We start from the raw sequence: 22,233 nt of genomic DNA on the forward strand, positions 1-22,233 counted from the left end.
AAAAAGAAACATTTTCAGTAAATAAAAAAAAAAAATCACTTGTTATAAGATCGAATTTTATTTATTTTTAGCAAGACTAATATATGAACATACAACCTTATACATACTTTTAAGAGAAGAATATTTACCTTTGCAAAAGAATGCATTATTTCTGAGAGGACATCTGAGTCTGGTTCTGTGCCAATGGCCTTGATTAGAGCATCACACATAAAATGCCACATCTGTGTGAGATACTCAGGACCACGAACTCTTGCACATTCCAGGAGAAGAGGCATGGATTCTGCTGCTGCCACTCGAACACGTTTTATTGTTAAGGAAACGTAATCAATACTTTCAGACACACTTAGTGTAATTCCTCTCCTTGAAAGATTGTTCTCTCATTCTGCTTACGTAAATGTTAAAGTATTCACCGAGTGCCAGTCATATGGCCAGATTATCTGAGACTGCTATCCAGGAGCTTGTGTTAAATATATCGTGTGTATAAAAACAGACATCTCCCTGGCCATATGACTTATCCCTGTCTTTTCTGTCACCTACAATACAGCAGTGAGTCTCAAATGTGACCTGCAAACACAGAAATGATTATAAAAGGTTCTGGGACCCTTAGAGCATATCTTAGTATGTTCTCATCCCCAAACTTATGCAATATATATTTCTAATGGGAAGCCTGGTGGGGGGGTGGCACTCAGTTGGTAAGTGTCTGACTCTTGGTTTTGGCTCAGGTCATGATCTCACAGTTTTGAGTGTGAGCCCCATGTCAGGCTCCACACTGACAGCGTGGAGCCTGCTTGGCATTTTCTCTCTCCCTCTTCCTACACCCGCCCCCCCTTCTGCCCCCACCGCTCATTCTCTTAAAACAAACAAACTTTAAAAAAGAAAATTTAAAAAAATGTTACTAATAAATGCAACCAAAGCTATATTTCTCCTGGGAACACTAAGTTCTCCTGTCAGAGCCTTTTCAGTTTCAATGAAGACCAAGCTGCCCCTCCCTATCTAGTGTCAGTTGTGACATCAGGTCGTGAGACTTCCCTTTGTCCTCTCTCATCATGGTAAGTTTCTCTTGGGCAAAAGCCATCTTCTGTAAAGGATACCACTACAGGATACTGCATGAGGAACTAAAACAAAGGGGCTCTGGAGTCAGGAAGATCTGAGTTTGGGTCTGGCCTCAACCACTCTGTTGGGCTGTCCCCTTTTTTTAAACCCATCTACGAAATTGTGTGTGTGTGTTAAGGCCTAAAAATGTTTCCATGTATTAATTACGACAATCATGTTAGGAAGGAAAACATTTAACATGAAGATTTATCAAGAAAGGTTTCTCCAAGGTGATACCCACATTTGAAATGTAGGACTAGGCCACAGAAAGTTATCAGCGAGTCTCTTAACCTATTAAGAAAACTCTTAGTTTCGGGGCACCCGGGTTGCTCAGTCGGTTAAGTGTCCGACTTCGGCTCAGGTCATGATCTCACTGTTCGTGAGTTCGAGCCCTGTGTTGGGCCTGTGCTGACAGCTCAGAGCCTAGAGCCTGCTTCAGATTCTGTGCTTCCCTCTCTCTCTGCCCCTCCCCCTCTCGTGCTCTGTCTCTCAAAAAAGGAACGTTGAAAAAAAAATTATAAAAAAGTCTTAGCTTAACACCACCAACAGATATTTGAGAAAAGTTCTTATATACAACTACAAACATTTGCTAAAAATATCAATCCTTAAAATCTTTCCAGTGGTTCACAGAAAAAGCTGTCAACTAGAAAATAGGTAACATTTTCTTCTTGTTTTTGGCACAAACAAAAACCATGACACTAAAGCACCTGCAAAAAATGTAGTTTACAATCTTAAATTACACTTAGTGCAAACAATCATAGTGAACCACACATCAGTTAACACAAAGTCAAACACTCAAGCTACAATTTAACTAATTCTAGAAATGTTTTGCATTCGAAAATTATAGGATATCATCATGGAAATAAAATTTCAGTAGAGGGACCATCAGTTTGACAACTTGTTCAGTGTATTCCACAAAGCCTTCCTTTAACTCTTTAGCATAGCAAACCTGAAACCAAAGTATCAGAAATCAAGATCCATGTTAGTTTTTAGGTTACTAACATTTATTAAATAGCAGAATCCTAAGGACCAGAATCCTAAGGTACAGAATGCTGTACCCTGACTGGAAGTACACTTAGAGCTGCATGCAGGACTGTGAAAAGTATCTGGGAAATACAAATATAAATGTAGAAAAAGCTGTACAAAGGGAAAGGGCCTTGGCGTGACTGCAGTATATGCTGTCATTCAAAGACCGGAACACCCCACGTTTTTAGTGTTGTGTGTGGGAGAATGGTGCAAAAGTTTCAGCACTCTGAGGTACTTCAAACAAAATAGATCATTGAAGAAAAATACTTTAAAAAGATATAAAAACCCGAACACTTAATTGTAGCATATCACTCTGTAAATCTGCAAATAGGCTTATGTTATTTTGTAATAAAAAAATCATTTCATCAGTGAAACAGAAAAATAATGCTGCTTTAAAAATAATTGTTTCTCGGGGTGCTTGAGTGGCTCAGTCAGTTAAGTAGCTGACTCTTGGTTTTGGCTCAGGTCACCATCTCATGGTTCATGGGACTGAGTGAGCACTGTGTCATGCTGTCAGCATGGAGCCTGCTTGGGATTCTCTCTCTCTGTTCTTCCCCTGCTCGCGTGCTCTCTCTCAAACTAAACAAACTTAAAAAAAAAAAAAAGTTTCTTTACTTTCTTCCACATTAAAAGATTTGATAATTTTGTTTAGAGATGTTACATTTACATTTACTCTCTAGTTGAAAGATACCACAAAAATCCAAAATGTCTATGAATTATATTATAGGCATAAATGTTTACAATATATAGTAAGTACTGATGATAAAAATAAGTTCAAGAAATATAAGTTTAAATGAACTGGTAAATACAACAATGCTTTATTAATGCAAGATAAAATTTAAGTTATTAACTTTTATTTGGGCTTACTCATCTGCTAAGTTTGTAATATACCATAATTTCTTAATTCTACCTTTAAGAAAAAAATAGATTATTGTCCCTGTCTGTAACACATGCTCATAAAGGGGAAGGGGAGGGAAAAAACAAAACAACAACCTCAAAGAGAACTTGCACACAAGACCTCATAACACTGCAAGAGGTAATTACTGTCAACATTTTGATGTCCCTACCATGTTTATATTTTTTATATGACTGACATCATACCAGTTATATTTTCAGTAGCATGAGCACATTTCTGTTCATTCATTCATTCAAAAAATATTCCTTGATCATCTTATCTACTATACACTAAGCACAGAACAGACAAAAATCCTTGCCCCAACATAGCTTTGTATCAGCTGGGTACAATTATTATTATCTTCCTGATAACAGGCATTCAGGCTTTTCATTTTTGTTGTTGTTATTAGAAACAGCAGTGATCATGAAGTTTACCTACGTGATTTCTTTATCCAGAAGTGGAAATGTTGGGTCAAAATGTCTCTACATTTTTTTTAAAGAATATATTCCTGCTCTTCAAATAATTTCTTTAACATCTATGGGAGGCACTCCTCTGAAATGTGTGTATGAATGTGTTCTAAGAACTCGTTAACTGAAGTCTGATAAACACTATACGCGCTCACCAGCATCTGACAAGCAGTGGACTTTTCTTCCAGTCCTGCAGTTTTAATACCAAAACTTTGCTGATCTCCAAGGTTCACAAACTCCCAACCGTCATCATCACTCATGTTTTCCATGTCTTGGGCTATTAACAAGGAAGAAAACAAATTCACGTTAAAAATAATCACAGGGAGGAATTTTACAACTGTTATGTCTTCATGAAGACACCTACTATCTAAAAGGGCTACTTCAGGCTTAATTGAAGCAGTCTTCATTAAAGGCCCCATAACCACTGGAAGGTACTGCTGAAATTCTTTTCCAAGAATTTTGCACATTCTGGCCCATGCTGAGATCATGTAAGAGATCTGGGGAAAAAAATTAAAATTGATTTCAAAACAATGGTAAATAGACAATCACAAAGAAGCCATTTCCCTATTTCATACAAACAATGTTTTATTTCACATTCATAGCCCTTCAAGCAGAAAGTACATTTCCTAGGGTCATATACTTAAAACATTCAGAAATAAAATCACTGTGAACCTTTACCCTGGGATAGAGAGAGCAGGTGAGGGAAAAGAGGAAGACCAGGACTGTGTCTTATTTTTTTCTTACTTTCAAGAAGCAATATATAATTTTCTCTAATAGCATCTGAGTCACATATATAAAATCTACTTAACCATTTTAACTCCTAGGCCCTATGTTTTTTGAAGACAAGAACATATTTTATCTGACTGTATCTTTACTGCCTAGCATTCATTAAACATGTATTAACACCCGAGAAAACATCCCTTTCTCCTAGCTGTTTCAATTTTCTGTGTAAGTGGCTGGGTGTTTTTAAGACACCTCTTCTACTACTGTGTTTACATAGTCTGAATCACCTGCAAACCACCAACAGAGGATCTAGTTCTAATTCATCATCCCTGTAACCCAGAAAGTGAGCTGATTTTTACTAATATATCTCACGTGCGTATACACACATATTCTCCACACCTACTCTAAAACAAACAAAAGAACCACACACACACACAAAAGAAAAAACAATCTAAGTTCATAGGAAATAATGATAGCATGGCCGTGTAAAGTCCAAATGTAACCCAGCAATTATTTATGGAGTCGCTGTTATTCATTAGGCATTGTGAATACTATTAGGACCATGACACACACTTACAATTTACAACACTGTGTCATAAGGATCCACTATCAAGACTTATACCGGCCTTGAAATATGAGCTGGGATTAGTCAGGCTGCATGGGGCAGGGGTGACATGAATGTGTGCTCATGGGCAGAAAGAAAAAAGCAGAGCAGGTTTGTGGGAAGTCATGTGGCAATGACAGGGCCGAGAGACGTCCAAATGGAGATGTCTAGTAAGTGGGGGGATCAGTGAACCCTGAATTGAGAGAAAGATCTGGCAGTTACAGCACATGGAGGAAAACTGAAGCCATGGTGTGGATGACACTGCTCAGGAGGGAAGAGGGCCTAAGACAGAACCCTAAGAGCATAAAAATACCCAAAAAACCAAAAGCCAAAAGCCAGAGTCAGGGGAGAGGGCAGCCAGAGCAGACTGAGAAAAAGATGGCATGAGAAGTAGAAGGAAAGCCAGTGAAGAACGTCTCTGCAGCCAGGGATTATCTCAAGAAAACTATCACTCAAATTCTTTTTTTGAGTACATTTAACTATATACTAGATGTACATCTAGGCGAACATGTGAAAGCTGCTTTACCTGGGGATCATCATCTTCCATATCGCTAAAGTCCGTCTGGGTCTTCAACAAGAGCTGCATCACATCTGATGCATCTTGCATGAACTGGAAGAAAATATTTGGGAGAATCAACACCGGTGTTTCTCGTGGCTATCAGAACAGAGAGGTGCTCACCGCTACCCAATTTTGGTTCTTGTATAATAACACAACTTTCCAAAAGAAAATCCATTACATTTCCCACATGGGTCATAACCCCTTAGACAAAAGTATCACACTGAAAAATTTTCATCTATGTTGCACACACCTAGTGCTCTTTCTAGAAAAATAGATTCTCCAGTGAAGGTCAGAGTGAACTGAAGTATAAAGGAATTTTTTTTTTCCAATATATGAAATTTATTGTCAAATTGGTTTCCATACAACACCCAGTGCTCATCCCAAAAGGTGCCCTCCTCAATATACCCATCACCCACCCTCCCCTCCCTCCCACCCCCCATCAACCCGCAGTTTGTTCTCAGTTTTTAAGAGTCTCTTATGCTTTGGCTCTCTCCCACTCTAACCTCTTTTTTTTTTTTTCCCTTTCCCTCCTCCATGGGTTTCTGTTAAGTTTCTCAGGATCCACATAAGAGTGAAAACATATGGTATCTGTCTTTCTCTGTATGGCTTATTTCACTTAGCATCACACTCTCCAGTTCCATCCACGTTGCTACAAAGGGCCATATTTCGTTCTTTTTCATTGCCATGTAGTACTCCATTGTGTATATAAACCACAATTTAAGGAATTTCTAAACCACAAGTTTTGGTCTATAGTTTATGTATTTCCAGCAGTAAAAAGATAATCCAAATCCAGAAAGAAAACTTTGGATTGCTCCCTAGAAGTATAGGATTTTCAGGTAACTCTGTGTAGTTCTGCCAATCCCCACTGTATAAACAGGCAGTGTTTCAGAGACAGTTTGAAAATCAGACAGAGTAGGAACATGAAAATGTTGTATTGATTAGGTTCTCAGTATCTCACAGAAAATAATTTCTAAGGTAAAGTTAACACTGGTGCTGGTTTTGGAGGAGACCAACTGGAGAGGTTCTACTGTTGATAGTTCTGAGAATTAGAGTGCGAGAGGTCAATGACAGGGGGGACTTCATTTGGATCAGCTTTGACACTCTGATATGCTGGCTGGAAGACAAATACATCTGCCAATGGTCCTTGCTAATTATTTTCTGCAGAGCTATATGTATAGAGATTTCTCTTAGGACACCTGATGGTTTTTGGATTAACAAGAAAGCAAACGGAATGTTACCAAGTACGTGTTGAAATGAGTGAAGCTAAACATATGGATCTTGAACTCCACACGCCTCCCAGTACGTGTGGTACTGTACGTGTGGTAGGAAGAGGAGGAGATTTCAAGAGCATAAATGAATTAAGAAAAAACCTTAATATTAATGCTGAAAAAATGAATTTCTATATAAAGCTAGAATTACAGGAGAGTAAGATAATGGAAAAAAACAAGCATCTGGAAAACGATTTAGCAGAAGGAAAAGGCCTCTAAGTACCTCCCTCAATGCCTCCACAGCCAAACTACAGACAGTAAACTCAGCCTTCTACAAATCACTTACTTTTTCCTTCCCAACGGCTAGACCAATGAGGCTGATGCACTCAATAGTTTTTCCTCTGAGAAGTCGGAGTTCCTTCTGAACTGCGTTCTCGACGATGTGCTTTAGTGATGGCATAAATAAGTCATAGTAGGGGACAAATTTTTCCTCTGCGGTATCTGCAACTGATGCGATAGATGTCACAACTTGTTCCAGAACTAACTTGGTGCCTTTCTGAATCAACTAGGAGAAGGAAGACACACAAAATAAATCATGCAAACGAGAAACTGGAAGAAATACCTGCTCCGAGTTCTCACAGGCTTCTCTGAGACAGCCAGCGGAGACCACCCTCCAGCAGCCAGAGTGGAGACCGTAGGTTCCGGAGCAAATTAAAGAATCCCTGCGGAACTACTGATGTGGGATCTCCTCTCTCTTCTGTTAATGGAATGCTCCTTACTCAGGTCTGCCTTAACTCCAAGCAACCAATTCTCAAGCACAAATCTGATTCCTTTTCCAATTTTTGTATCCCAGCTTGACACCCGTATTTCTCGGTCCTTTTACCTCACTGACTCCCACTACTTACCGTACACTCTGCGCCGTCCTACCATGCATGAGGGAATCCCCTTCATGGTCCATTCCTTTATCTTCTCATGTGACTCTCCCCAGAAGGTAGCACTAATGACCCCATCAGAGCCAGAGCTTTTTAGCCAACTATTTCACTGTCTTGGTGAAACACATGAGCTCCCCTTTCTCCTGCATTCAAGACCTACAGGTTCTCTGACCTGGCTAGTAACAAATACTGGGTACTTGCAGCGGGGCTCATGCTGTCACCTGGTAACATTTTCTAACCCTTGAGGATTCACAGGAGTACCTGACCCAGGGACTATTCCAGATTTGTTTCATTTCCCCCCAATCAACTCCAGCCACTCTGAACAGAGTTCTTCCCCCTGCACGACCACTTCCACTGCCCCGTAAGAGGGTAACTTACTCCCTTCTTCTGCATCTGCTCCACGTTTCAGGTCTTGACTGCTTCTGATCTCCGAGGAACGTTGTTCCTCATCAGCTACCTTCTCTTTGCACAACTTTTGCTCACATACTTTAACTTCTTCCCCAGGCCGTCTTAACAATTCCTTCTTTTAGTCTTTAAAAAATCTGACCTGTTGCCTCTTTGGAGTAAGGGGATGCAATTGAAACTCTATTTACACTTCAGCCCTCTACCCAAACACACTTGTAAAGTCACGTTTGATCCTTCCGTTCCTGATTTAACCAACAAACTCATCTGCCTTCAACTGGGGTCTACCCGTCTTCAGATTCACTCCTGTTCCTTCCTGGTCTGCCGTCACTGGACACTGAACACCTGTCATATTTCAAAAGCCCCTTTCTTCGCCTTCGGAGACACTGTATCTCGTCTCCACCCCGTTCTCCTTTAGAAAATGACTACGTGAAGTGTGGTTTACTAATTCTTCCTGGTTCATAACGAATTGATATATGAGAATTGAGTTAGTAACGTTAGAAACTTTACTTTTATAGCAATTTGACAGTAACTTTGTGTCTGGTACAACACAGGAGTTTTCTTAAGAGGCTTTTATTTGTCCTTTTTATTCATTTCACGACAAACTGAGCCTGAATCTTTGCCTTTCTCGCTTGCATCCTCTCCTCACACACTGCTGTACTAACACCACTGAGTCTCTTAGGTTCTATTTCTTATTTAAGCTATCACTGCAAACCTTCTTCTATTTGGACAGCCAGGCCTGATTTTAAAATTCAACTTATTTAACGTAAAAATGATATTCTTTCTCATCTGTCTACTTCTGTCATCCAGGTGAGAAGAACGGTCAACTTTTTTTACTTATCTTTCGTCTTTTTTTTTTTTTTAAGTTTATTTATTTTTGATGGGGGGTGGGGGGGTGGTTGGGGAGGGGAGAGAACAAGCAGGGGTGGGGCAGAAGGAGATCAAGAATCCCAAGCAGGCTCAGCACTGTCAGCACAGAGCCCAAAGTGGGACTCAAACCCACAAACCATGAGATCATGACCTGAGCCAATACGAAGAATCAGACACTTAACCGACTGAGCCACCCAGGCACCCCCTCTGTATCATCTTTTAAAATTCAAACTGGTAGAAACTGTTACTGCTTCCCGAAAAATGACTTTTAGAATCATCTTTCCCCACTAATTTCCACTATTACCACCCAAGCTCTGTGAACAATAATCTTGACAGTCTTAAATTTTCTCCCGTTTTGTTTACACCTCACAATGCTACACAGCTAATTTCTCACAATCATATTATCAGGATTTCCTGCAGCAGTTAAGAACAAAATGGTTCTTCCAAATTTACACAAATCAGAATTCAAAATAACTGCCTTGTTTTCAAGGCAATTCACATACTGATTTTACCTAACGTTTAGGCTATAACTTCTTCCCCAATTCCAATGTTGGCCTATTCTCTGGTCAAGACTGAATTATTCTACTTCAAACAGCCTAACCTGACTTTCTATTCTTTATGGCCAGGCTGAACCTGGTCTTTCTCCAGGTCTTACCCACTAAAATAACCTACATTAATCTCTAAATAGGAGCTTAAAGACCTTGAAAACCTACCTCTTGAAGTTTAAGTACCATGATGGAATGTAGATGTTTCACCAAATTGTCTAAATATGGAATAAGCAGTGACTTGGGACAGTCCTCAGTGAAGTTGATCAGAGCGGCAGCAGCATGGGCCTGCACTCGCTGATTGCCCTGGTCCTCCATGGTCTGCAGCAGGGCTGCGATCACCTGGAAAACGGAATCAGATAAACACACATTTTGAAACACCACATTTCCAAGCACACCTCCTCTGTTTGAGTGTTTGAGGCATTGTTACTTACCTTCTCATGAAATTTCTTTTGGAAGCCAGGTGCAAAATCTGTAGCCATCTGTCCCACGGCATTACAGGCTGCGTACCTTACTCTTGGATGCTGCAATAGGGGACTTTGTGTAAGTAAAGGTAAGGGGTTCCCACATGGGAACTATGGTAATAAGTATGAATCAGGTATTTACTGGTACTTACAGGATCCTGAAGAAAAAGCAAAACAAAATTTACTATCTCATTTAAAATTCCTTCCATTTGCTGGTGGCATCCTTCACCAATGGCAGATAAGGCCATTAATCCTGCATGCCGGTATTTCCAGTCAGCTACAAAAAAGAATTACAGGTGAAAGAACAGTTAGCGAGTACAAACATGTCATTCTGGTAGTCAGAAGCATAAAAAAAGCTCTCCTTATTTAGAAAAGACCACCAAAATATTTTTATACATTAATTAGAAAAATGGACAGAAAAAAGTGCCCGACTGGACTATTTCACTATGGTAATGGTTATGTCAGATGAGCATTTCTATTCCAAAAGTAGTGCAAAGGCAATATGAAAGAAAAGAGTTTATTAGTATTTATAACAACTACTGAAAATAAGCCTTTTCCCCCTAAGATTTACCATTAGCAACAAATACCTGGATTTTGTGCCACACACTGCTATTTATTGAACACAGAGATTCACTATTGTCCAACCACGGAAATTTATATTTCTTTAAAAAGAACAAAAGCCACGGAGAAGATACTGCTTTTAAAGAATTTTTATGTAACAACATGGTAAATGAATATAGATGAACATTACATATATTCTAATATTGCTAATGGCTACTTGGTTTTAGACTAGAATATTAGCTAAGCAGTATTTATTATACTGATCTTCATATCATATTCTAATATATAATTTCCCTGACTCTCATTTCAAAATGTTTATGCTCATTACATTATCGTTCCCTTTAAGCGGTTTCACACAACTTGTGGAACAAAGCAAGACATACATAAATACAGAAAGCTAATATCTGTGTAAAGCAGTGGCTCTCAAGGTGAGGCCCAAGAACCCTGGGATTACTGTCCTGATAATACTCTTTCACTCTCACTCTGAGGGTCCAGTGGAGTATTCCAGGGATTACAACACATTATGATCCACTGACACTGAATGAAGAAGCAGAAACAAGAACTCAGCTAAGACACTTAAAGATATTTACAAAACTGCATAAGACGACATTCTTCTCGCTAACATATTTTTGTTTTGAAGTCATTCTTCACGAAAAATGTTATTTCTGTTCATGTGTAATGGGTTTATTATTGCTATCTTTAAGTGAACATTTTAAATGTTTTTCATCTTTAATAATACAAACACTGATATAACCCACATAAACAAAAGCATTCTAGGATCTTCAGTTGATTTTTAAGAGTGTAGGGGCGCCTGGGTGGCTCAGTCGGATAAGCATCCGACTTCGGCTGGGGTCATGATCTCACAGTCCATGAGTTCGAGCACTGTGTCAGGCTCTGTGCTGACAGCTCAGAGCCTGGAGCCAGCTTCAGATTCTGTGTCTTCCTCTCTCTCTCTGCCGCTCTCATGCTGGCTCTCTGTCTCTAACATTAAAAAAAAAAATTTTTTTTTTAAATTTTTTAAGAGTGTAAAGGGATCTTAAAAACAAAGTTTGTGAACCACTGGCGTAAGAGTTAACAAAAGTTGTAGAGAAGCATAAAATTACATCAGAATTAATAATTTTTCACTTTGGGGAGCCCAAGATGAACTCCGTTGTAACATACTACTATAAAGAATTTTTTTGAGAGGGTACCTGCACTCCTGGCACACCCTGCATGAGCAGGAGACAGGTAGAGAGAGAGGGAGAGAGAATCTTAAACAGGCTGCATGCTCAGTGCAAAGCCCAACATGGGGCTCAATCTAATGACCACAACCTTGAGATCATGACCTGAGCTGAAACCAAGAGTTGATGCTTAACAGACTGACCCACCCAGGCACCCCTCTAACATAAAGAATTTCTGAAAGTTTCCTAATTCTGCTGTTAAGTATTAAAACTTTATTATTAACATTAAATATTTTTAATGCATTTCAATTACTTAATATACCAATAAGCCAACATTTTTCAACTAAGGAATAATCATCCTAGGAAATCAGTAAATCAGATGCTAACCTTTGCATATTGGATTTACTAAGTTTTTTTTTTTTTAATGTTTATTTTGGAGGGAGAGAGAGACACACACACACACGCACACGAGAGAGGGAGAGAGAGAGAGAGAGAGAGAGGGAGAGGGAGAGGGAGAGAGGGAGACACTGAATCTGAAATGGGTTCCAGGCTCTGAGCTGTCAGAATAGAGCCTGTCGTGGGGCTCGAACCCACGAACCACGAAGACTGTGACCTGAGCTAAAGTCGGACGCTTAACCAACTGAGCCACCCAGGCGCCCTGGATTTACTAATTTAAAGAAGAGATGCAATAAATACTTACTGATACAGAAAGGTGTCCTTATTTGGATCAGAGAAATAAAAATAAAAAGATATGTCTGTATATCTCTAATAGGCAGAGTTCCTGAAAGCATGTTCGGCAGAATGTGATGGTATGCTATGGGGATTTAGAAGTGGTTTTTCTCCTTTAAATTTTGCTGTTTATTATTTAAAGCAAAACCAGTACAACTATCTTTAAAAATAAAGTGTTAAGTTACTGGGAGATACATATTGTTGGCCACTGTTTAAAGCACTTTTCACACACATTAGATACATCTTTGGATCTAATCTCAAGCCTGGGCATAAAGCAAGCATAATTTTTGCCTCTTTTACAAACAAGGAGATTAAGGTGCAGAAAATTTGCTCAAAGCCATACAAGTAACAATAACAGATCTTTACTAAGAGTTCATTGCCATATATAATAAAGCCTCTTGCATCCAGCTGGTAGGTGTAGCAAGAAAAACTGAAAAGCCAAATTCTCTAATTACAAATCACAACCACATCCACAACTGATCTATCTGAAGATCACCATCAACCAATAGTGAAACAGTGACTACAATCTTTTATGTCTGTAGGCTACCTTCTTCATCTTAAAAATGGAAAAGCTAGATTCTTTCTCTTAAGCAATCTGTGAAGCTGTCTCTATTCCTTTGGGGAAAAAAAAAACCCTCAAAAAATTGAGGAGCTAAAAAAAGGAAAACTGGGGCGCCTGCCTGGGTGGCTGACTCGGTTAAGCATCTGACTCTGGACTTTGGCTCAGGTCCATGATCTCATCGTTTGTGGGATCAAGTCCCCCAATGGGCTGTGTACTGTCAGAGCAGAGCCTCCTTGGGATTCTCTCTCCCTCTCTCCGCCCCTCCCCTGCTCATGTTCTCTCAAAATAAACAGTTAAAAAAGAGGGGGGAAACAACTATTCAAGACCCATGTATACAATCACATCATCAAAAAGAGTTAATTGTTTTGGGCCATGCCTTTTCAGAAGAATTTTATAGGATAAGAATTAAGTAAATTGTATAAAGGGCTACAGTTCTCAACAGTTCCTTTCATTTGAAGCTGGTATTATGTTATTACCCTGCTTTACTACTTTAAGACCTTGAATCAACTGTCTGACCCTCAAGTGTGTCTCTTGCCATGTACCCTATAGATAGGACTATCCATACAAGTAAGTCAGGATATCTGTGGAAGAGTATATGCATTAGCATTATTTGTATTAACAAAAACTATTAACATTTAATGGGGTATTACAGAATGCTATGAGGGGGCTATTCTGTGGTGATATGATATACCCTGGGGTAAAAGCTTAAGTATGGTGTATCTATATGGTATGTTCACATTGTTTTAAAAACTGCATATATGCATGATGGAGGCCAAAGAAAAGTCTCAGAAAACAATTAACAGTGGCCACCTCAAAATCTAATAAGTTAAGAGACTTTTAGTCTATATATCTGTTTTGGAATTTTTAAAAAAAGTCAAGCATAGGGTGCCTGGCTCGCTCAGTTGGTAGAATGTGCAACTTTTGATCTCAGGGTTGTTGAGTTTAAGCCCCATACTGGGTATAGAGATTACTTAAAAATAAAATCTTAAAAAAACATAAAAATATAACATGTATACAACAATTTTTGATATAAATATAAATTACAGGTACAGAGGCTGACTGACAAATGACCAGATATTTGTTATGAAAACAATAAAAGAAATAGAAGTGGCTTCTCTTTTTTTATTCAAAGTTTATTTATTTTTGGGAGAGACAGAGGTAGCATGAGTGGGGGAGGAGCAGAGAGAGGGGGAAAGAGAGAATCCCAAGTAGGCTCCACACCACCAGCACAGAGCCTGATGCAGGGCTTGAACCCACGAAACCATGAGATCATGGAGCCAAAACGGAGTCGGATGCCCAACCGATTGAGCCACCCAGGGGCCCCAGAAGTGGCTTCTCTTCTGATTATATATATATTATACATGTATTTTTTAATGTTTCTTTATTTTTTGAGACAAAGAGAGACAGAGTGCAAGCAGGGGAGGGGCAGAGAGAGAGGGAGAGACAGAATCGGAAGCAGGCTCCAGGCTCTGAGCTGTCAGCACAGAGGCGAATGTGGGGCTTGAGCTCACAGACCGTGAGATAATAACCTGAGCCAAAGTTGGGGCACTTAACCAACTGGGCCACCTACGCGCCCCCTGATTATATATTTTTAAAAATAAAAGACAGTGGCTAAGGAAGATCATATGAATCAAATGTGCTAATATTTGTAAACATCAAATGACGATGTCTTATTTAAATTAAAACCTAGATACTTCTGGCTAGGGAGAAAATCTATAGGTTTTCCTTGGTATTGTAATTATTTCCTATGCATTGAAGCCAGTTCTACGGACGAAATGGAGTATCTGCAGTCGCGAGAAAAAACATTCTTTAGCATAAGATTGGATGGTTCCAAAGAGGACTAAATAGAATTTTATCAGTATAACACAAAAATAAGGCTAAACATTGGATATAAAAAGGCAAAGAAAGATGAAGTCTAAGCATTTGTCAGTTTGAGACTTAGAAAGCCACATGCACTATGCTAGCATCCGAGGGAGACACAGCTTACGATTTTGGAGCATCTGCATAATGTGTTCCTTGATCATCGGCAGCACCAGCTTCCCACCAAGTCCACAGGCCATTCGGTCCAGAGCGCTCTCACCAGCAACCGCATTGCTGCACACAAACCAGAACGTATCCAACATGTTCAACACACAGAAGAACAGTGCACTGTGCACATGTATTTCTAAATATGCTATGAAACTAAGGCTGAGAAAGACCAATTTAAGCAGTCTTTCAAATGCATGAAGTTGTGGGTTCAAAATCCTCAAGAAAAGGAGAACACATAACATTTTCATGATTCATTCGCCATGATGTAAAAAGTCCTGTCTCAATCTTAACTTTCAAGACTTTGCTCTTTCTGCACACACCCCTCACTGGCTAACACTCAGCTTTGGTGCTTTCAAGACTCAAAGGTATGAGCAGCGTGTTCAAGAGAGCCTGTTACCTCATTTCCCAGACATACATCCTTCAAACTCCATCAACAGAACACAGAACACTGAAAGCGGTGCTCAGACTCAGGGATGCCTTCTCTGCAGTGAACTTACCTACTTTTAAAGGAGTACTAGCTGCATAGCTAACATTTATGCACCGGTGAGACTCAATTCCAGTGTTTTCACTGAAAATGGAAGAAACTTGGGTATAAGAGCCTTTTGCACTGGCTTTGAACTCTAAGATTGGTAGTGAGTTTGTCATGGGATCATCTCCAACTGTCCAGTGAAGAGGAGACTATAAAGATGAAACTATAAATGATTTTTAGAATATATCTAAACTCACCTTGAATATATTCCTGGCCTATTTACCCACAGATAAGAAAATTTTACTCATCTAGCCCAGAAAAAGTAGCTTCATAAGCCATATAATTGTAAGCGCCTTTTACAGGGCAAACTAAAGGCCAGGGAGCAGCAGCACATTACAGTAACTGAACCAGGGAAAGGAAACCCAATCTGAGCCTGGTCTTCTCTTTAGTCCTATGAAGTAATTTCCAGTGAAGGATTATTTTCACATACTTCAAAACGGCATTTAAGCCAGAGTAGTCATTTTTAATAATGGGACTAAGCCGCGAGATGCACTGTACATTCTGTAAGTCAAATGTCTTTCATTTTACCTAATTCCTGTTATAGTAGCTTATACCAACTACCAGTCTTTCAGGGCAATACTTTCAGCTCTTTGAGAAAGAGAATATGACACACTGGCATTAAACCTTCGTCTACAGATGGACTATACAAACCCTGGACAAATCACTCAAATGCCCTCTCCATTTCTGACTCTACCTGAGAATGTATCTGTAGGAACACTGAAAGAATCAGTTAAAATAACAGAGTTCTAAAGTGCTACTTCTCACATGCGTGTAAGAAGAGGCCATCATCACCACTGGACAGTGAATAAATAGATTCTGGTGGACTTTTCCAGGAATTCCAGAGGAATCTCTGAAGTCTAAACAAGTAAAACAGTAGCTCCAGTGTCACAGTAATCTAGTGTGCAAATCTTGCCACTATCTCGTCTCTAGCCTATGGTTAAATTTAATGAAATTGGGAAAACGTCATTTTGCAGGAACAGTGTGGAAACAACTATTCTAAGTGAGGTCTATGCATATAAAGGCATTTTTCACAATAAAGCTTCTTTATACAGACTTTAAGATACTCTTACACTAAAAAAAAATCTTGAAGAAAATTCAGAGTAAAATGGGGAGGAAAGATGGCTACTTAATTAAAAGTAAATAAAATATAATTTATAAAATTTGACACAGAAAGCCTCAGTGTCCCATGTTCCAAACTGACAAGTTTAACTTTAGATTACAGAATACAGTGGGAAGACATGGACCCTGGAACCCTAAACTCTTGTCACTACCGGAGCTCTCTCTGTTCTGTCGAGGAGCCTCCACACAGTCTCTGGCGCATGTGATTACCTGTCAAAGTCATCATCTTCTAGCTCATCTGCATTCGCCCAGTCCTCGTCCTCTTCAAGATCAACCATCATTGCTAACATCTGAGGAACTAAAGTAAATCATCACTTCACACCTGAAGACTAGCTTTTTTATTTTATCAGTATCACCATTTATGAACAAGAATTTTAAAAAGTAAAAAATGAAGGATTTACTTTGCCTCTAAGAGACAGAACAATTACTTGCCTGTGACCCCCAAAATTTGCTATATTTTAACCTTTTTGCCACATTTGCTTTAGACCTTGTTCTTTTTAAGAAGTGCCACTAAGGATAAAAGTCAAACTTCCTAGATCCTATCACACTCTCTTTTACTCACCAGAGGTGAGCAATGAATAAAACCGACGCTTCTCATTCCCAAACTGTTTTTACACTTGAACTACAGATTTCCCTATATACAAAAAACAGCACCATTTCAAGATTTTAGTTTTTACACAATAAATGGTACCATACTACATGTAACCTTTGGCAATTTGCTTTCTTTTCAACACATATGGATTTTATTTTAATTACTTCACAGTATTCCACTACGTAAACACACTATTCCATCTATGGACATTCTGGTTGTTTCCAATTTTCTTCCTATTAAAAAATTTCCTTTGATGAGTTTTCTATACACATATCCTTGAAATGTGTGAGTTCAGGGCATGAAACTGTTACAGGTTATCTTCAATATTATAAGAAAGACTAACTGCTCTGCATAGTGGTTGCATAAATTTGCATTCCTAGAGGAAGTTTAAAAGGATAACTGTCTTATTTCACAACAACGTGTTAAGTGCCCTGAAGCTGTATGAGTCCTGCCTGCTCAACACCTTTCATCAACACTCAGTATTATCAAACTTTCTGACAACTTGGGACTCCACAACTACTCTGGTATTTGAGACTGACCAGCACTCATTAGCTAGTTCAGATTCCTCCTCTGTGAATTTCCAGTTCCCTACCCTTCATCTATTTTCTAGGTACTTAAACTTTGTTGACTCTGTCCACTGCAGCTACTTTTCCCCAGCCGGCAGCTTATCTTTTAATTTCACTTACGGAGTATTTGGTCAAAAAATTATTTTAGTATTTGCAAATTTAGCATATTTGCATCTGTGGTTTGTGATTCAGTCTTAAAAAAATCTTTTTCAATCATCAAGATTTACTTGTAAAAATGAACTATTATTTAGGTGTTTAATCCACCCCAAATTAGTGTTTATAGGATATCTGAGGTTGGGATATATTTTTGCCACAGAAATGACCTTTGATCAATTATCTTTTTTTTTCCCCCCAATTATCTATCTTTTCAAGTCAGCTTTGTTTCCATGTGAGTGGATCTGCTTATAGGTCTTTTTGTTTCAGATGATTCACTTGTCTACACCTGTGCCACGAACAAATTCTAAATCTTCATAGTTGAGAGGGCAAGATCTCCACTATGCTCATCAAAATGGTCTTGGCTACTTCAGGCCCTGTGTTATTCTACATGAATTTTAGGATCAATCTTATCATGTCCAACTCTATTGGGATTCTGACTGAAATTGTATTAATTTATAGATTAATTTCAGAAGAACTGGTATTTAGCTTCTCTATTAGTCTAGTCTTTCAACATGTTATCTAATTTCCCCATAAAGGTCTTCTGTGTCTTTGGATTTGTTTCCAGGTATCACATGTCTTGCCTATTATGGGATTTCAAGATGTGTGCAGCATAGCCACATAAATATGTATAGGGATGTATGTCTCCAGATTCATCTGTTTTGAAAGGACATCATATTCTCAACAAATCTATGAGCTTACACAATTCTCAGCAAATTCACTGAAGAGTTTTTCCACATGAACACAAATCATTTAAAGATCTTTGACTTACTAGTCTGTGCAACAATATTGGTATGTTTTCTTAACATAGCAGCTGCAGTCTCAGAGAGGGTCACAATTACTTCAAGGGCGAGCTGGCGTTGCATATTATTGAGGCTGGTGTCTCCACACAACTACAAAGAAGATGTATTTGTACACATTTCATAGTTTATTCATTGAAAATAATAAACAGAACATTTACTGAAGTATTTAATTTACCTTTAGACTTAGCTGTAAAGTAGCTTCTAAATGAGGACGCAAATACTTTGGAACGGTATCTGCAATCTCAACAAGGGACTTTAAGACAGAATCGTCATTCTGGTAGCATGAGTCATTCACAGCCTGGAAAAAATAAAATAGAAAAGGAAAAAAGGTCTGGGTTCAAGAGTCACTTTATAGATGCCTCACTGCCAAAACAGTAAAAGGCAGACAACAAAGTGGCATTATCAAAGAGTATTTTTCACTAAATAATAACTTAGCAATCTATATGATGAAATTTTACCTACAGTCACATGTACACCTTCCTTTTGACTGTCAACTAGAAACATACAAAGATTTAAATCTAGTTCAGAATTATAGCATCCAGCACAACAAACTTGAGGCTGTCAAAGAATTCTTTTCATAACTAGAAGGAATCCCTTTCCTCTGTCCTTCCAACATCCACATCCTAGTCTTTTTCAGACATACAATAAATACTAGGCCCTAGGATACATTTCAAGTGTCCAATATTACTCAACTTATTTCTCTATGACATCGAGTTAGCTCACTGTGGTATTTAAATATACATTCTGTATCAACCACTGACTATTTAAGAGTGACAACTCCTAGAAGTTTTGGCTAACATTTTAACTTACTCTAAATTCAAGGGAAGAAAAATCTGAGATTAGACTTCAACAGTGAGTAACTCAAAATTTTTAGGTAATAAACGACTGAAACGATAGAATGGAAAAGTTAATGTTTTTTGTCATTGACCTAAACTATCTTTTCAATTTGATAGCACTGAGAGAAAAGTTTCTACTAAATCCTACAAAATTACTCTGAATCATGTACAATTCACCCAGGATTTTTCAATTTTAGCTCTTCTGAATCCTCTCTAACCTGGTGGTTTTCAACAGGACACTATTTCTCCCAGGAGTTTTCTTGGTTGTCACAATGACTCAGGAAGGGCCAAAACCAGGGTTGCTAGACGTCTGCATCTGTGACACAAATACTTACGAGGAACTCACAGGACCTTCTTACCATGCATCTCACATGATAATGTCAGATACTTCTAAAAATGAAAAACTCATTTATAATGATCTGAACCTAAAACCTAAGTCACAATTAGATTTTGTCTGGTTTTAATGTACCATGATTCCCCCCACCCCCAAAAGTAAACATTGTATAAATCTAGAATAAATATAGTTTTGTCCAGAACTTTACCATTTCTGGAAATCAAATCATCAATAATAACAGCATTTGTGGTGTTGGCCTTGCCAATGATATCTATCAGTCCACATGTTTAGCTACTGAGTTTGTATAGATCACTTAAAAATCACCTAGTCTGGGGATGCCTGGGAGACTCAGTCGGTTCAGCACCCAACTCTTGATTTAGGCTCAGGTCATTATCCCAGGGTGGTGGGATCAAGCCCTGCACTGGGTTCTATGCTGAGTGTGGAACCTGCTTGAGATTCTCACCCTGCTCCCCTGCTGCCCCTCTTCCCCAACCGCACATGCTCTAAACAAATAAATAAATAAAATAAAAAACACCTAGTTTACTATGTCTTTCATTGTAGTCATGCCCTACCATTTATATATCGAAAAGCATGCCATTTTATTGCATATTACTTTCTTCTTATTTCTTCTTTGTATTTTAACTTAGGGCAATATAATTTTATTTTTAAACTTTGTGCATATACATATGTACATTACCTGTGCATTTCAATATTTCAAAATGGAATATGCAAAGTTAGAAAATCTGGGTCTAACAAGGTTGACAATAATTGTTCTAACTTACCCAATCATATTTTATGCTCTGATTGAGGCAGATGGTATCCCTAAAATAATAACACCCTTAGGATCCAATAGTGACAATTAACCATAAACTATTTATAGTACAAACTATCTTAAGCCCTGGGGTTAAGAGTAAGGACTTCGGTCTGATTTGGGTTTAAATCATGGTTCCATCACTTACTGACACTGTGACCTTGGGCAAGTTTCTTATCCTCCCCTCTTTAGTTTCTCCTTATGTAAAATGGGCATTAAATTTCATAGGTTTTTTTGGTTGATTCAGTGGCAATAACCTATGTGATAGTTAACAAATTACTTGTATCATGCATCATAGAAAACTTTAGAAACCCTAACCTAGGTATTTTAAGAGATTAAGAGTCTACGAAAGGCAAGAGATCTAGTTCAATGGGGACAGAGATCCCCTCTAGTGCCTAGTGCTAGCACACAGTAGCCAATGACTTGATTGAATAAATGAAAGCATTCGAGAATTCTGGTAAGAATTTGAAACCACAGAAAACCAAAAAAGGACATAATTTTCACTTATTTCATACCGTTTTCTTACCTGTAAGAATCCGGGTAACAAGTCTGCAAAATGTTTGAATAGAGCAACATTATGCTCATTTGCAAGTATAAATGCAGCTGTAGCTCTAGCAGATAATGTCCTGATCTAATACGAAAACAGTAAAAAACGTCAAGCATGAGAAATTACTGATGGATGCAAGGTCAAGATTTCTTACTCAAGATGAAATTTTTCATCAGTAAAACCAGTACTTCTATTTTGCAGTATTAAAACTAAAGATAATCTCCAAATACATAAATCCCGTTCACAAGTTAAATGTTATATTAAATTAGGTGTTAATACTAGCGGAATTGAAATTATTTACCGATGGATGTTCCTGATCTTGCATACACTGAACTAACATCCGTTTGATAACGTCTAAATAGTGCTGCTGTTGGTTCCCAAAAATTCCAGGAAAGTTCCTAAAAAAGATCCAAAGTACTCTTTCAAAATGACATATTTCAGTAAGGTGTCAGCTAGAACGTCTCATGTTCTAATCTAACTTTAAACATCAGCCTGACTTAAGTGTGCATTAACCCTGATGGCTGAACACCATCCATCCATCTTCCAAGTAATCCTCTTTGGGGGTTGGGCGAATGGCAACAAACATTAGCAGAGAGGATTATGCTGGATGCAGAGGTGACCCAGGTGCGCACACACTACTCAGCAGCCCATCCAGCCCTGTACTTGATCCTTATCACTCTTGTCCCTGTAGGAAGCTGACCTGGAGTGCAGGACAAAAGCAAACACGAGGCTGCAGACGGTAGCTGCAGTCACAGAGCTACCTGACAATCTGTGCCTGGGCTCAGTCAGTGACCCAGGGAGTCCCGATTCTGCTCTACTTTAAATGTAGCTAACAAGTATATTCAAATACTTGCAATTAATTCTCTACTCCGGGTTACCGATACAAATGAGATCCATTTGACAAATTAAGTAGAAGATGGTATAATGTCTACCCTTATCCGCTTCTGATATTCAAGGTGTATCTCATTTCTTAACAAGTATATAATCTTGAAACGTTATAAATCCAACTATATTTTTAATGTAGAACTGTATAATAACACCAAAGTTTTCTTAGTGCAAATCATCTTTTAATTCTAAACTGAGACCATTTGCTTGTAAATATATAGGACTTTATTA

General features: G+C 38.5%; 1 protein-coding gene across 1 annotated transcript in view; it reads right to left on the minus strand.

Moving 5' to 3' along the window:
* Positions 1 to 22,233, minus strand: part of IPO5 (importin 5) — a 60,095-nt gene that overhangs the window by 9,932 nt on the left and 27,930 nt on the right. The window contains exons 7-21 of the mRNA XM_040487213.1: positions 21,419 to 21,515; positions 21,097 to 21,201; positions 18,765 to 18,887; positions 18,559 to 18,679; positions 16,686 to 16,773; positions 14,787 to 14,893; positions 9,940 to 10,064; positions 9,758 to 9,847; positions 9,492 to 9,665; positions 6,921 to 7,139; positions 5,334 to 5,417; positions 3,845 to 3,977; positions 3,636 to 3,757; positions 1,945 to 2,041; positions 129 to 301 (exon numbers count right to left, since the gene is read on the minus strand). Coding sequence (XP_040343147.1) covers positions 129 to 301; positions 1,945 to 2,041; positions 3,636 to 3,757; positions 3,845 to 3,977; positions 5,334 to 5,417; positions 6,921 to 7,139; positions 9,492 to 9,665; positions 9,758 to 9,847; positions 9,940 to 10,064; positions 14,787 to 14,893; positions 16,686 to 16,773; positions 18,559 to 18,679; positions 18,765 to 18,887; positions 21,097 to 21,201; positions 21,419 to 21,515 — 1,858 coding nt within the window. The remainder of the gene's footprint in view (positions 1 to 128; positions 302 to 1,944; positions 2,042 to 3,635; positions 3,758 to 3,844; positions 3,978 to 5,333; positions 5,418 to 6,920; positions 7,140 to 9,491; positions 9,666 to 9,757; positions 9,848 to 9,939; positions 10,065 to 14,786; positions 14,894 to 16,685; positions 16,774 to 18,558; positions 18,680 to 18,764; positions 18,888 to 21,096; positions 21,202 to 21,418; positions 21,516 to 22,233) is intronic.

This window comes from Herpailurus yagouaroundi, unplaced genomic scaffold (assembly GCF_014898765.1).
Source record: "Herpailurus yagouaroundi ecotype Mexico unplaced genomic scaffold, PumYag 164, whole genome shotgun sequence".
NCBI lineage: Eukaryota > Metazoa > Chordata > Mammalia > Carnivora > Felidae > Herpailurus > Herpailurus yagouaroundi.